The sequence below is a fragment of the Bombina bombina genome, chromosome 6 (assembly GCF_027579735.1).
Source record: "Bombina bombina isolate aBomBom1 chromosome 6, aBomBom1.pri, whole genome shotgun sequence".
NCBI lineage: Eukaryota > Metazoa > Chordata > Amphibia > Anura > Bombinatoridae > Bombina > Bombina bombina.
This window is the reverse complement of record NC_069504.1, coordinates 760,118,188-760,133,199: the sequence shown is the minus strand read 5'-3', so window position 1 is coordinate 760,133,199 and position 15,012 is coordinate 760,118,188. Positions and strand designations below refer to the sequence as shown.

At 39.0% G+C, this 15,012-nt stretch overlaps 1 protein-coding gene across 4 annotated transcripts in view; it reads right to left on the bottom strand.

The window, feature by feature from the left end:
* Window positions 1–15,012, bottom strand: part of NSD3 (nuclear receptor binding SET domain protein 3) — a 1,671,583-nt gene that overhangs the window by 1,169,291 nt on the left and 487,280 nt on the right. For all 4 annotated transcript variants that reach the window (XM_053718034.1, XM_053718036.1, XM_053718037.1 and 1 more), the window contains one exon: window positions 4,732–4,832. In XM_053718034.1, the coding sequence (XP_053574009.1) occupies window positions 4,732–4,832 (101 nt within the window). The remainder of the gene's footprint in view (window positions 1–4,731; window positions 4,833–15,012) is intronic.

Sequence of the window (15,012 nt, the reverse complement as noted above, 5' to 3'; positions counted from 1 at the left end):
TGTCTGGAATACCCTCTTAAAGCTGGTCAAAATCATAGGGAAACAGTTTTTATGCACATAGGTGTTAATTGCCCCTAAACATCAAATACACGTCTGCATTGCTAGCTAAACAGAAAATATGTTGTATTGTGACTTTTACAACTACTCATGGATTGACCCCATGCTATGTGGGTGGGGCAGTGAAGACCTTAGCCAGCAAAGACAAGTGCTATGGGGTAACTTTGAAATTTACTGAGAGCAAACAGATTAGCATTTACAATCCATGTAGCATAAGTAAAATTAAATACATTTTGAAAAAGAAATAATGCCAATAGTTTCATGTGTGTTTGGAATAATTCAAATAACCCATATATGTATATATATGGAACTGAGACATTTTATATTAAATGAATGATTGCTATGTTGAGTAATAACTACATCAAATACATATGAATGCTTGGATCATTTCAAATAACTATTTCTATTTTTATTGCAGACAACCATTGGTCATGGGCATCAATCTATGCACTTAGAAAGAGGTGCACTGAATACCTTAGCCTCTGTGTTTTTAAAGAATATAAATAGATATTTGTGGACCTAAAAAAAAAAAGAAAATATTAATAACACTTGCTTTTATTTCAGATCTGCATACATCCAGGACTTATTAGAAACATGAAATATGGTATATTCATGTTAGCACACAATGCAGTACTGAATATAAAATAGGCTGTTATTTGGATATAAATGCCAGGATACTAATAAAATTGTAATGGATTTTAAGCCAATAATTAGCCATATAAGTTACTTTAATACAATACAATGTTAATAATATAACATATTTGGTATCAGAATAATCAGAAAAATAATCCAATACTACCCATCTATAATTGGGGTTATATGTGACTAATGCAGAGAGTTATGGTCTGATTAAATAACCATTTTATGAGAATAATTAACTTGTTAAAAATGTTTAGAAATGTTAAAGGTGAATTTGTTTTGTTTGTATGTCTGCTGCCCCCCCGGTGTTGCAATGCGAGAACTACAGCCAGAAGGTTTTTTGGCTGTTTTAAAAATGAAATTTCAAAGGGCCAATCCGAGACAAGGTGTGGGCGTAACCAAGCCAGATCTCTAATGATTATAAAACAGGAAGGTTAAATGTAAGAGGAGACAGTTTTTGGTGATTGCTTACCCTGGTGACTGAGAACTGGCGAGCAGACTTGGGACACAGGCATTCAAGCAAGGAGCTAAAATACTAACCCTGATCTATGCAAAATAACTTTTCCTTCAAATGAGGAGATCTAAGATATTTGGAAAATATTGAATTACAATTTGGTTCAGACTGGTGATGTATGATTTCTAACTTTAATATTTTAAACAAAGGTTATTGATAATATCATAGTCAAATTGTAGTTAAGTAGATTTAAAGAAGCAGTTTGTATTCCAAGTTAGTATTTCATAAGCTTGCGTAGTGTTAAAAGTTTATTTTTGAATGCTAAGGAATTCATTTAAAGCATTTGTCCACTGTAAGAATACATGTACTTTAGTACCCTAATTAGAATTGTATTGCTGGAGATTAATAGCTGTGATATTTTAGTCTCATTGTGTTAATTTTGAATGAAAGGATATTGTAAATCAGGCTAGCTTTAAAGGTAAACTTTTATGAGCTTGGTAAAAAAGTATAGACCGTCCTATTGTTTAAATTAGCGCTGTTAGAATTGTATTGCTTGGGTATTTAGCTGTTAAAGATCTTAAAATCTCATTGTACTAACAGGGTGAACTTTTACTGTGAATAAGACAGATTTTTATGAATGTTACATAGCCTATTTGAACGGTTTTAAACGCATATAGTGTCGACTCATATTCTAATTCTCACAAATATTTATGTATCAACATGTTCATAGTTATTTACTAATAATAAAGAATTCAGATATTTATATTAATTTCGTTGTCATAGTAGAAGTATATTGATTGTGGGTTCAGTCTAAAGAAAGATTGTTAAATATATTCTTTGCCATATACTCACACATTGTTTGGAGAATACTGCTAAGATTTTTATAAATATACTGACAAAACGCAGGGCACTGCTTGTAATACCATTGAGGCTTGGGACGTAAAAGGAGATAACTGTGGTATTGCCTAAAAACAGCATCCTCCTAAGAGACATTGACTCAACTATGCAGCACAAAATTGCTTTTTTAAAAAACCAAATTTTCCCTGCAGACTCTTTATTAAAAAGCACAGACACACTCAAGTCCTGGATTTTTAGCTTATATACTAGACAGAAAGAGTATGAGACACACCCTGAAGTTATATATTTTCAAGTAAAAGGAAAAACGTAGGCTTGATTTACACCAAGCTATATATAAGGATTAAAACCACCAAAAATAAGTGGAATTTAAAAGGAACCACAACACCTGCTTGAAAAGTTTTTAACTAACTTTTAAACTAACTACAATTCTGCATGCAGTCTTCATCTTACTGCATTCTGTTGCAGAAACCAGCTTTATAATTTTAATGATGATCTGCCGCCTACAATCTGCTATGACTGCTGCCATATTGTGAAGTACTTTCCACTACAGTGGGTCATGTGACAAAAACAGCACCTTCTTCTATAACTATTGCTGAGGAAGCAGAGTGATCACATTCAGTGTCTGAGAAGAACGGTATTAGGCACTGCTATAATTATAAATGCCAAGAGCAGGGAAGGAAGTGGCAGGGGGAGAGGAATGCACAGGGGAAGAAAGGCTCCAGAGACAGAAAGAAAACTCCTGCTGCAGATATAATTGTAACCAGATACTTCTGCATTTATCTACGTTACTTACAGTCTCAGGAGCCCTGAGTCTCTCACTCCCCCTCTCTGCTTCCTTCCCTGCTCTTGCTATTTATAAATATAGCAGTGCCTGAAGCCGTTCTCAGAAACTGCAGTTCTCACTCTGCTTCCTCAGTGTTAGAAATAGAAGGTGCCGTGTGAGTCACGTGACCTACTAATCTTGAAGACGCGCGTTACAATATGGCAGCAGACATAGCAAGTGTTAGGCTGCTGATTAAACTTTAAATTATAATGCTGTTTTTCTACAACATAATGAAAATATGAAAAAACAGCATAAATAATTGATATATATTTATTATTAATTTATTTTGCACAATTACAACAAGTTAGTTTAGAACATTTGAAGCAGGTGTTGTGGTTCCCTTTAACCTAATATGAGAGATTTACTAGGGATACTGTATTAAGATAGCAGCGCCATCTATTGGAAAATATAACAGTATTAGCGTCCTCTATTGGTCCTATCTGTTCAGCCCACCTCCAGGAATAAACATTGAGTTTACAGCAAAAACCCTGTCTTTCATAAAACGATAACTAACAAGGACAATTAGAAAAAATCTTCTCAACTATGAGAAGCATGACTCCATAAGCAGTGCTAGCTATAGCAACATCACTCCGATAAAGGACACAGAAATGAAGTGCAAAGCTATAGCTAATTTCACGCCTCATTCTGTCAGCCGATACAGGGAAATAAAAAAATAAGAATGCTCTCAGTATATGAGCCCTAACTCTCATATTAAAGTCTGACACCTTAATCGCTCTGCCACTCTTGTGTGTTCATAGATCGCATTCATATCAGCAGACTCCTCTGATAGGAGTATATAAGTGCAGGAATCACATAAGAGTTAATAATGAATGAGCCCTAGCTCTCATAATAAAGACTGAGACCTTAATCACTCTGCCACTCATATGTCTGTCGCTCTTATGTGTTTACAAAGCGCGGTCATAACATCAGTCTCCTCTGATAGGCGTATACAGTGTTGAATTCAGATTATAATGACGTAATTAACCCCTAAAAAGCCAACAATAAAGTCGGGAAATACTTTACCCATAAAAAGTTCCTTGTAAAGGATATAATGTCCCACCTACAGTTGCAGAGAGGTTTAACCCTTTAAGTGCCAGTCTCCCAGCACCAGAAGACGAAAAAGGCACTTACCTGCAGTCTGGCTGTCCGACAGGAGGACAGCTCACACAGCGTGGAAGGATGCCAACTCTTTACAGAGGCCTCTGAAAGAAAGATCAGAGCAAACCTACTCTGGCTTTCTATACTAGGACAGTAAATATGTTAGGAAAACGCAGCAAGGCCCGCTTTACAAGTTCCTTACTGCTTTAAAGCCACCACTGCCCTACTGCAGAGACTAACGTTGAGTATGGCTAGACCCAATCTTGAAAGGAAAGATCAGAGCAAACCTACTCTGGCTTTCAAAATAATAAAATCTTGATTGAAGTGAAATAAATCCAATCTTCTTCAGACACCAAAACTTCACCTCCTCATTGCACCTAAGGCAAAGAGAATGACTGGGAATTGTGGGAAGTGAAGTGAAATTTAACAGTTTTGCTGTGGTGCTCTTTACCTCCTCCTGCTGGCCAGGAGTGATATTCCCAACAGTAATTGATAAATCCGTGGACTCACTGTATCTTAGGAAAGAAAGGTTTGCTCCTCAAAAAATAAATAAAATAAAACACAAATACCAAACAAACCCTATTTACAACACAAATGTAATCAAGATTAATGCAGTGGTTTTCATTGTAGGCCAAGTAAATCGCTTAAATTTTTTCAACACAACCACAAAATACGCACATATGTACTTCAAATTTGAAAATGTATTAACCACGAAAAAAGAAAAAAGTTCAAATTAATTTCCCAGTCAAGTTATTCTACAGTGCACACAATGTAATTCAATAGTAGTTGTCATACAACCCACCTGCTCCTTCTTGATTTTCTTTTTTGGCACTGAATCTAGAGACTTTTCAGATTCTGTTCGAGTTCGATTAGATCTTCTCTGATGCTTCTTCTCGAAGGATCCTGATAAAGAGAAACTCTGTTGTACATTAATTTAGCACCAAATCAATACCGGAGTACAAAAAAAAAAGGAGTAGACCAGCAAATGTATACATTTTGGTTTGTGAGCATTTAATTTAATGTACATGAACCAACACTATACTATATATATACATCACTGACGAGGCCCAATGAAGGCCGAAACGATCGTCTGGGGTTGCTGTGTTCCTTGTTCAGAGAGGAATTGCCTGGTATTTCGGCGCTGGACTGACCGTAATAGGCGGTATCAGACTGATATACTACAGGAAAGCTCTACTCTGTGAAAAGCTTAACTGGGCTAAAAGAAGTTGCACCCAGGTGGTAAATCGCGATAGAACAGGCTAACAATGGTATTGAGCTGGTTATTCGTTCCTGTGACTGCACTTCTCTCTGTGTGCATTTAGTCTCCGTATGGGAAAAAGGGGCAACCAGACGTGGACCCCTTGCTCAGTGTGCTTAGAGGAATACTGCTACACCTCACTGACGAGGCCCAATGAAGGCCGAAACGATTGCCTGGGTTGCTGTGTTTCTTGTTCTCTGTGTGTATTTAGTCTCCCTATGGGAAAAAGAGGTGACCAGATGTGGACTCCTTGCTCAGTAGTGTATATCCCATAGTGACGTATGGGATATACATTCCTACCAGGAGGGTGCAAATTTTCCCCAACCTCAAAATGCCTATAAATACACCTCCCTCATACCTCAATTTAAAGTGTAGCCAAGAAGTGAGGTGTAAAAGAAGAAGTAAAAAGCATCCAAAAAGAGGAACTAGAAAAAAATAAAGTGCTTTATACAAAAAATCATGAACTCTTGCCACTATGAAATAAATTAATTTATCAGGTAAGTTCTAACATACATTATGTTTTCTTTCATGTAAGTGGCAAGAGTCCATGAGCTAGTGACGTATGGAATATAATACCCAAGATGTGGAAATCCACGAGTCACTAGAGGGATAAAATAACAGCTAAATCCACTGAGAAAATAAATTCAAAAAAATAATTGTTTCTTTAAAAATATAAAAAAAACTCAAATCAAAGGCACTAGAATCAAACAGACAACTGACTGAAGAACCTTTCTACCAAAGGCTGCTTCCAAAGAAGCAAACGCATCAAAATGGTAAAGTTTTGTAAAAGTATGCAAAAAAGACCAAATTGCTGCTTTGCAAATTTGATCAACTGAAGCTTCATTCTTGAAAGCCCAAGAAGTGGCAACTGATCTAGAATGAGCTGTAATTCTCTGAGGTGGAGTCTGCCCCGCCTCCAAATAAGCTTTCTGAATCAAAAGTTTCAACCAAGATGAGATGCTAGAGAAATGGCAGAGGCATTCTGACCTTTCCTGGAGCCAGAAAAAATAACAAATACACTAGAAGTCTTTCTGAAATATTTAGTAGCCTCAACATAATATTTCAAAGCTCTTACCACATCCAAAGAATGTAAAGACCTTTCAAGAGTATTCTTAGGATTAGGACACAAGGAAGGAACAACAATTTCCCTATTGATGTTGTTAGAATTCACAACTTTTGGCAAAAATTATAATGAAGTCCGTAAAAAAGCTTTATCTTGATGGAAAATCAGATAAGGAGACTCACAAGAGAGATTAGACAATTCAGAAACTCTTCTAGCAGAAAAGATAGACAAAAGAAATAACAGTTTCCAACAAAGTAATTTAATATCCAGAGAATACATAGGCTCAAAAGGAGGAGCCTGTAAAATCTTCAAAACCAAATTGAGACTCCAAGGAGGAGAAATAGATTTAATAACAGCTTTGATACGACTCAAAGCCTGAACAAAACAGTGAATATCAGGAAGTTTAGCTATCTTTCTATGACATAAGACAGAAAGAGCAGAAATTTGTCCTTTCAAATTATTTGCAGACGCTTATCAAAACCATCCTGAAGAAACTGTAAAATCCTAGGAATTCTGAAAGAATGCCAAGAATAATTATGAGTGGAACCCCATGAAATATAGGTTTTCCAAACCGATGATAAATTTTCCTTGAAACAGACTTACGAACCTGTATCATAGTGATAATCACCAAGTCAGAGAACCACTAAGCGTTCAATTTCCATGCCATCAAATGTAGAGATTTGAGATCCTGATGGAAAACGGTCCTTGAGACAGAAGGTATGGCCTTAAAGAAAGTGGCCAAGGCTGGCAACTGGACATCTGGACAAGATCCGCATACCAAAACCTGTAAGACCATGCTGGTGCTATCAGAAACACATTAGATTCTTAATTATGATTTTGAAGAACATCCTTGGAAGAAGAATCAGAGGCGGAAAAATATAAGCAGGTTGGTAAAACGAGAGGCCATCAGATCTATTTCTGGAAGACCCCACATCTGTACAAGGTGAAAACACACATCTGGATGGAGAGAACACTCCCCCGGATTTAAAGTATGATGGCTGAGATAACCAGCTTCCCAATTGTCTACACCTGGGATATGAATCGCAAAAATTTGTCAAGAGTTGGATAATGCCCAAGAAAGTATCCAAGATACTTTCTTCATTGCTAAAGGACTGAAGGAGTCCCTCCTTGATGACTGACATATGCCACTGTTGTGATATTGTCTGTTTGAAAATGAATGTAAAGTTCACTCTTCAATAGAGGTCACGCCTGAAGAGCTCTGAAAATAGCACAGAGTTCTAAAATATTGATTGGTAACTTTGCCACTTGAGGATTCCAAACTCCTTGTGCTGTCAGAGACCCCCCAGACAGCTCCCCAACCTGTAAGACTTGCATTTGTTGAGATCACAGTCCAGGTAGGAAGAACAAATTAGGCCCCTTGTACAAAAAGGTGATGGTCTAACCACCAAGTCAGAGAGAGTTGAGTGTTGGAATTTAAGTATATCAGTTATAATATCTGAGTATAATCCCTGCACCATTGGTGCAACATGCAAAGCTGTAGAGGCCTTATATGAAAACGTGCGAAGGGGATCGCGTCCGATGCTACAGTCATGAGACCTAAAACTTCCATGCACATAGCCACTGAAGTGAATGAGAGACTGAAGTTTTAGACAAGCTAGAAACTTAAATTATGTTTACCAGATAATTTTACTTTCTTCTGACGGGGAGAGGCCACAGCTGCATTCATTACTTTTGGGAAATACAGAACCTGGCCACCAGGAGGCGACAAAGACACCCCAGCCAAAGGCTTAAATACCTCCCCCACTTCCCTCATCCCCCAATCATTCTGCCAAGGGAACAAGGAACAGTAGGAGAAATATCAGGGTGAAAAAGGTAAAAACGGGCGGGGAGCTGTGGACTCTCCCCGTCAGAAGAAATGAAAATTATCTGGTAACCATAATTTAAGTTATTCTTCTTAAACGGGGAGAGGCCACAGCTGCATTCATTACTTTGGGGAAAGCAATACGCAAGCTATAGAGGACACTGAATGCAAAACGGGGGGGGGGGGGGAGAGGCAGACCCTAATCTGAGGGCACCACAGCCTGCAAAACCTTTCTCCTGAAGGCTGCTTCAGCAGAAGCAAAAACATCAAACTTGTGAAGTCTGGAAAATGTATGTAAGGAGGACCAGGTAGCCGCCTTAAAAATATGATCCATAGAGGGCTCATTCTTGAAAGCCCAAGAGGAAACCACTGTTTTCGTAGAATGAGCAGCAATCCTCAGAGGTGGCTTATGTCCCGCTGTCTCTATGCTAAACGGATGACACTCAGCCAAAAAGATAAGGAAGTCGAAGAGGCCCTCTAACCCCACGTTTCCCAGAAATGAGAACAAACAGAGAGAAGTGTGTCTAAATACCTTTGTGGCCTGAAGATAGGACTTCAGGGCACAAACCACATCCAGAATTACGTTGAAAACGTTCCTTCGACAAAGAAGGATTAGGACATAAGACAGGAACCACAATCTCTTGATTGATGTTGCGAATTGACACAACCTTAGGAAGAAAACCTAACTTGGTTAGTAGAACAGCCTTATCAACATGGAAAGCCAGATAAGGAGGAAGATAATCTGCGTGCAGAAGCAATAGCCCGTAGAAAAGGAACCTTCCAAGACAACAATTTAATGTCTATTTCATGCATAGGCTCCAATGGAGCCCGTGCAAAACTTTAACAACAAGATTTAGGTTCCAAAGAGGAGCAATAGATCTAAACACAGGTCTGATCCTAGCAGAGCCTTAACAAATGACTGCACATCTGGAAGCTCAGTGAACCTCTTCTGCAGTAACACAGACAGAGCCGAAATCTGTCCCTTCAGGGGACTTGCAGAAAGGCCCTTCTCCACTTCATCCTGGAGAACAGAATAAGTAGGTCCTCCACACCTTATGATAGATGTGATGAGCAACCAGCTACGAGCTTGAATGAGAGTAAAAATAACACTCTCAGAAAACACTCTCTTGGCTAGGACTAAGCGGTCAATCTCCGCGCAGTCAGCCTCAGAGAATTTAGAGATAGATGAACAAAGAGACCTTGGTCAGCAGATCCCTGTGACAAGGTAACTTCCACGGAGGAGATAATGACATCCCCACTAGTCCGCGAACCATATCCTTCATGGCCAAGACGGAGCAATCAGTATCACTGATGTCTGCTTGAGCCACTACATTAGGAAGTAGTGGTAATGGCCGGAAAAGAAAAATTAGATTGAACCTCCAATGCATCCGTTAGCTCTGCCTGAGGATCCCTGTACCTCGACCCATATCTGGGTAGCTTGGTATTGAGACGTCATAAGATCTACCTCTAGCAAATCTCCGCAAAAACTTGGGATGGAGAGACCATTCACCCGGATGAAAGGATTGTCTGCTGAGAAAATACGCTTCCCAGTTGTCCACACCCGGAATGTGGATTGCTGACAGTGAACAAATGTGTGTCTCTGTTCAATCCAAAATCCTCGATACTTTCCTTATAGCTAGGGAGCTTCTCGTTCCCCCCTGATGGTTGATGTAAGTCACCGAGGTTATATTGTCTGATTGGAATCTGATAAACTGGGAAGTACCCTTCAGAGTACAAGCCTTCAGAGCATTGTATATTGCCCGAAAATCCAAAATCCGATCGGGAGGAAGCTTTTCCTCTCAAGTCCATATGCCCTGTGCCTTCCTGGCACTCCAAACAGCTCCCCATCCTGACAGACTCGCAACCGTAGTCACAATCACCCAGGATGGTCTTGAGACGGATGTCCCTTGGGACAAATGATCCGGACAAAACCGCCAAGAGAGCAAATCTCTCAATCAGTTGTCCGGAGAAATCTGTTGAGACAGATCCTAATGATCGCTGTTCCACTGCTTAAGCATGCGCAGTTGCAACAGTCTGAGGTGAAATCTGGCAAAGAAAAACATAATTTATGTAACAACTTACCTGATAAATTCATTTCTTTCATATTGGCAAGAGTCCATGAGCTAGTGACGTATGGGATATACATTCCTACCAGGAGGGGCAAAGTTTCCCAAACCTCAAAATGCCTATAAATACACCCCTCACCACACCCACAATTCAGTTTAACGAATAGCCAAGAAGTGGGGTGATAAGAAAGGAGCGAAAGCATCAACAAGGAATTGGAATAATTGTGCTTTATACAAAAAAATCATAACCACCACAAAAAAGGGTGGGTCTCATGGACTCTTGCTAATATGAAAGAAATGAATTTATCAGGTAAGTTCTTACATAAATTATGTTTTCTTTCATGTAATTGGCAAGAGTCCATGAGCTTGTGACGTATGGGATAGCAAATACCCAAGATGTGGAACTCCACGCAAGAGTCACTAGAGAGGGAGGGATAAAATAAAGACAGCCAATTCCAATGAAAAAACAATCCACAACCCAAATCAAAAGTTTTAATCTTTATAATGAAAAAAACTGAAATTATAAGCAGAAGAATCAGACTGAAACAGCTGCCTGAAGTACTTTTCTACCAAAAACTTCTTCTGAAGAAGAAAAAACATCAAGATGGTAGAATTTAGTAAAAGTATGCAAAGAAGACCAAGTTGCTGCTTTGCAAATCTGATCAACAGAAGCTTCATTCTTAAAAGCCCAGGAAGTAGAAACTGACCTAGTAGAATGAGCCGTAATCCTTTGAGGCGGGGATTTACCCGACTCCACATAAGCATGATGAATCAAAAGCTTTAACCAAGACGCCAAAGAAATGGCAGAAGCCTTCTGACCTTTCCTAAAACCAGAAAAGATAACAAATAGACTAGAAGTCTTACTGAAATCTTAGTAGCTTCAACATAATATTTCAAAACTTTGACCACATCCAAAGAATGTAAGGATATTTCCAAAGAATTCTTAGGATTTAGAACACAAGGAAGGAACAATAATTCCTCTATTAATGTTGTTTGAATTCACAACTTGAGGTCAAAATTTAAATAAAGACAGCAAAAACCGCCTTATCCTGATGAAAAATCAGAAAAGGAGACACACAAGAAAGAGCAGCCCTCAGAACCAAATTAAGACTCCAAGGAGGAGAAATTAGCTTAAAGGGACAGTATACACTCATTTTCATATAACTGCATGTAATAGACACTACTATAAAGAATAAGATTCACAGATACTAATATAAAAATTCAGTATAAAACTGTTTAAAAACGTACTTAGAAGCTGTCAGTTTGGCTCTGTTGAAAAGGCCGCTGGAAAGCCCACTGCAAGTGGCAAATAAGACACTCCCCCCCTACCCCTTCTTTTGCATATGAAAAGACCCTTTACACAAACAGGAGCAAGCTGGAGTAGGTAGCTGAGCGTATTCACATAAAACTTTGGGGCTTGGTTAGGAGTCTGAAAATCAGAGCAATGTTATTTAAAAATAAGCAAAACTATACATTAATTTAAAAAAAAAACTTTATGGGCTATATAAATAGATCATCTACAAAACATTTATGCAAAGAAAAAATGAGTGTATAATGTCCCTTTAATGACAGGCTTGATACGAACCAAAGCCTGAACAAAACAATGAATATCAGAAAGATTAGCAATTTTTTCTGTGAAACAGCACAGAAAGAGCAGAGATTTGTCCTTTCAAGGAACTTGCAGACAAAACCTTATGAAGAAACTATAAAATCCTAGGAATTCTAAAAGAATGCCAAGAGAAATTATGAGAAGAGCATCATAAGATGTAAGTCTTCCAAACTCGATAATAAATCTTCCTAGACACAGATTTACGAACCTGCAACATAGTATTAATCACTGAGTCAGAGAAACCTCTATGACTAAGCGTTTTAATTTCCATACCATCAAATTTAATAATTTGATTTCCTGACAGAAAAAAACGAATCTTAAGGTCTGGCCTAAATGGAAGTGACCAAGGTTGGCAACTGGACATCCGAACAAGAACCATATACCAAAACCTGAGCGGCCATGCTGGAGCCACCAGCAGCACAAACGATTGCTCCATGATGATTTTGAAAAATCACTCTTAAAAAGAAGAACCAGAAGGAGCAAAAATATAGGCAGATTGATAACTCCAAGGAAGTGTCAATGCATACACTGTTTCCGCCTGAGGATCCCCGGACCTGAATTGGTACCTGGGAAGTTTTCATGTTTAGATGAGATGCCATCAGAACTATTACTGGAGACCCTCACATCTGAACAATTTGAAAAAACACATCTGGGTAAAGAGACCATTCTCCCGGATGTAAAGCTTGATTGACAGAGATAATCCGCTTCCCAATTGTCTAAACCTGGGATATGGACCGCAGAAATTAGACAGGAGCTGGATTTAGCCCAAGTAGGTATCTGAGATACTTCTTTCACAGCCTAAGAACTGAGAGTCCCACCCTGATGATTGACATACGTCACAGTTGTGACATTGTCTGTCTGAAAAACAATAACGTCTCTCTCTTCAAAAAGAAGCCAAAACTGATGAACTCCGAGAATGCACGGAGTTCCAAAATATTGAATGGTAATCTCGCCTCCTGAGATTTCCAAACCCCTTGTGCTGACAGAGATCCCCAGACAGCCTCCCAACCTAAAACACTTCCATCTGTAGTGATCAAGGTCCAGGTTGGATGAATCGAAGAGACCCGTAGAACTATATGATGGTGATCTAACCACCAAGTCAAAGATAGTTAAACATTGGAATTCAAAGATATTAAAAATGACATCCTAGAATCCCTGCACCATTAATTCAGCATAAAAAACTTGAAAGGTTTCATATGAAAATGAGCAAAGGGAATCGAATCCAATGCTGCAGCCATGAGACCTAAAACTTCCATGCATATAGCTACTGAAGGAAATAATAGAGTCTGAAGGTTCCGACAAACTGAACCCAATATAATTGTCTCCTGTCTGTTAGAGACAAAGACATTGACACAATCTATCTGGAAACCTAAAAAAGGTGACCCTTGTCTGAGCAACCAAGGATCTTTTGATAAAAAGATCCTCCAACCATGTCTTAGAAGAAACAACAAAAGTTGAATCGTATGAGATTCTGGAGAACGAAAAGACTGAGCCAGTACCACGAGATTGTCCAAATAAGGAAACACTGAGAACCTTGAAAAGATTTTCAGAGCTGTCGCTAGACCTGAAGGAAGCAACAAATTGGTAATGCTTGTCAAAAAAAGAGAATCTCAGAAAATGAAAATAATCTGAATGAAAACAGAAGAAGATATGCATCTATTGTATCTATTGTAAACAAATAATGCCCTTACTGACCAAAAAGGCAGAAAAGAACATATAAACACCATTCTGAAAGAAGGAACTCTTATATGACAAATTAAAAAGATTTTCTATCTTTGGGACAATGAATAGTTTTGAACAAAACCCCAAACCCTGTTCCTGAAATGGAACTGGTATTAATACCCCAGATATCTCCAGGTCTGAGCAGCGCCTTGAGACCCCAACGGGTAACCAGCCATGCCTCACAAGTACCCAACACATACACTGTGTGTGTTGGGTATGGTGTGTCTTAGGTACAATGAGTGTTAAGTACAACGTGTGCTAGGTATAATGAGTGCTGGGTACGGCGAGTGCTGGGTACGGCGTGTGCTGGGTACGGCGTGTGCTGGGTGCCGCGAGTGCAGGGGGCAGCGAGTGCTAAGCGCAATGAGTGCTAGGTGCAATATGCGCTAGGTACAATGAGTGCTAGGTACAGTGGGCGCTAGGTACACTAGGGACAATGGGCATCTCACTTGTCTCTGGAATTTTTTTGTTACCTACATTTCAAGATGTTGGCAGAACCTGCTCCTCAATCTATATGGACAAACCCATTAATACATATTACAGCAACTTATCCTGACATGCTCTTTGGAGCATTAAATTTAATTTATAAACACCACCTTCCACCCCCCCCCATATTCAGAGCCCACATCAGGGTTCATTCTTGGTGAATTATTTTCACCACAAATCCCTGCAATTTACTTATGATGTATCAATGTTTTGACAGTTATTGCAACTGGACCTGCGTGTCCGATCCTTTTGTTTGTGTATGTTTGAACAGGGGTCCTGCGTGTCCCCAAGTGTTACCTTTCATTCTAAAACCGAATAAAAATTAATTTATATATATAAAAAAAAAAAGGGGGGGTTTCCATTTTGTTACACTCAATGCTTAATTTTCAGGAGGAGGAAGTGATTAGGGACCCAGAGGGGAGATTTATTATCTTAAAGGGGAAAATCCAGGGCAGTCCTATAGTCCTAGGGAACATATACGCCCCAAATGAGAATCAGAGCAGATTCATTGCCAAAATAAGTAAAATTTTAACATCCTGGAAGAAGTATAAAAACAGAATTTATGCTTACCTGATAAATTACTTTCTCTTACAGGTGTATTCAGTCCACGGATTCATCCTTACTTGTGGGATATTCTCAATCCCTACAGGAAGTGGCAAAGAGAGCACACAGCAAAGCTGTCCATATAGCTCCCCTCAGGCTCCGCCCCCCCAGTCATTCGACCGACGGTTAGGAGAAAAAGGAGAACCATAGGGTGCAGTGGTGACTGTAGTTATTGTAAATTAAATTTGAACCTGACTTAAATATCAGGGCGGGCCGTGGACTGAATACACCTGTAAGAGAAAGTAATTTATCAGGTAAGCATAAATTCTGTTTTCTCTTACTTGGTGTATTCAGTCCACGGATTCATCCTTACTTGTGGGATACCAATACCAAAGCAATAGGACACGGATGAAGGGAGGGAACAAGTCAGGTAACCTAAACGGAAGGCACCACTGCTTGCAAAACCTCTCTCCCAAAAATAGCCTCCGAAGAAGCAAAAGTATCGAATTTATAA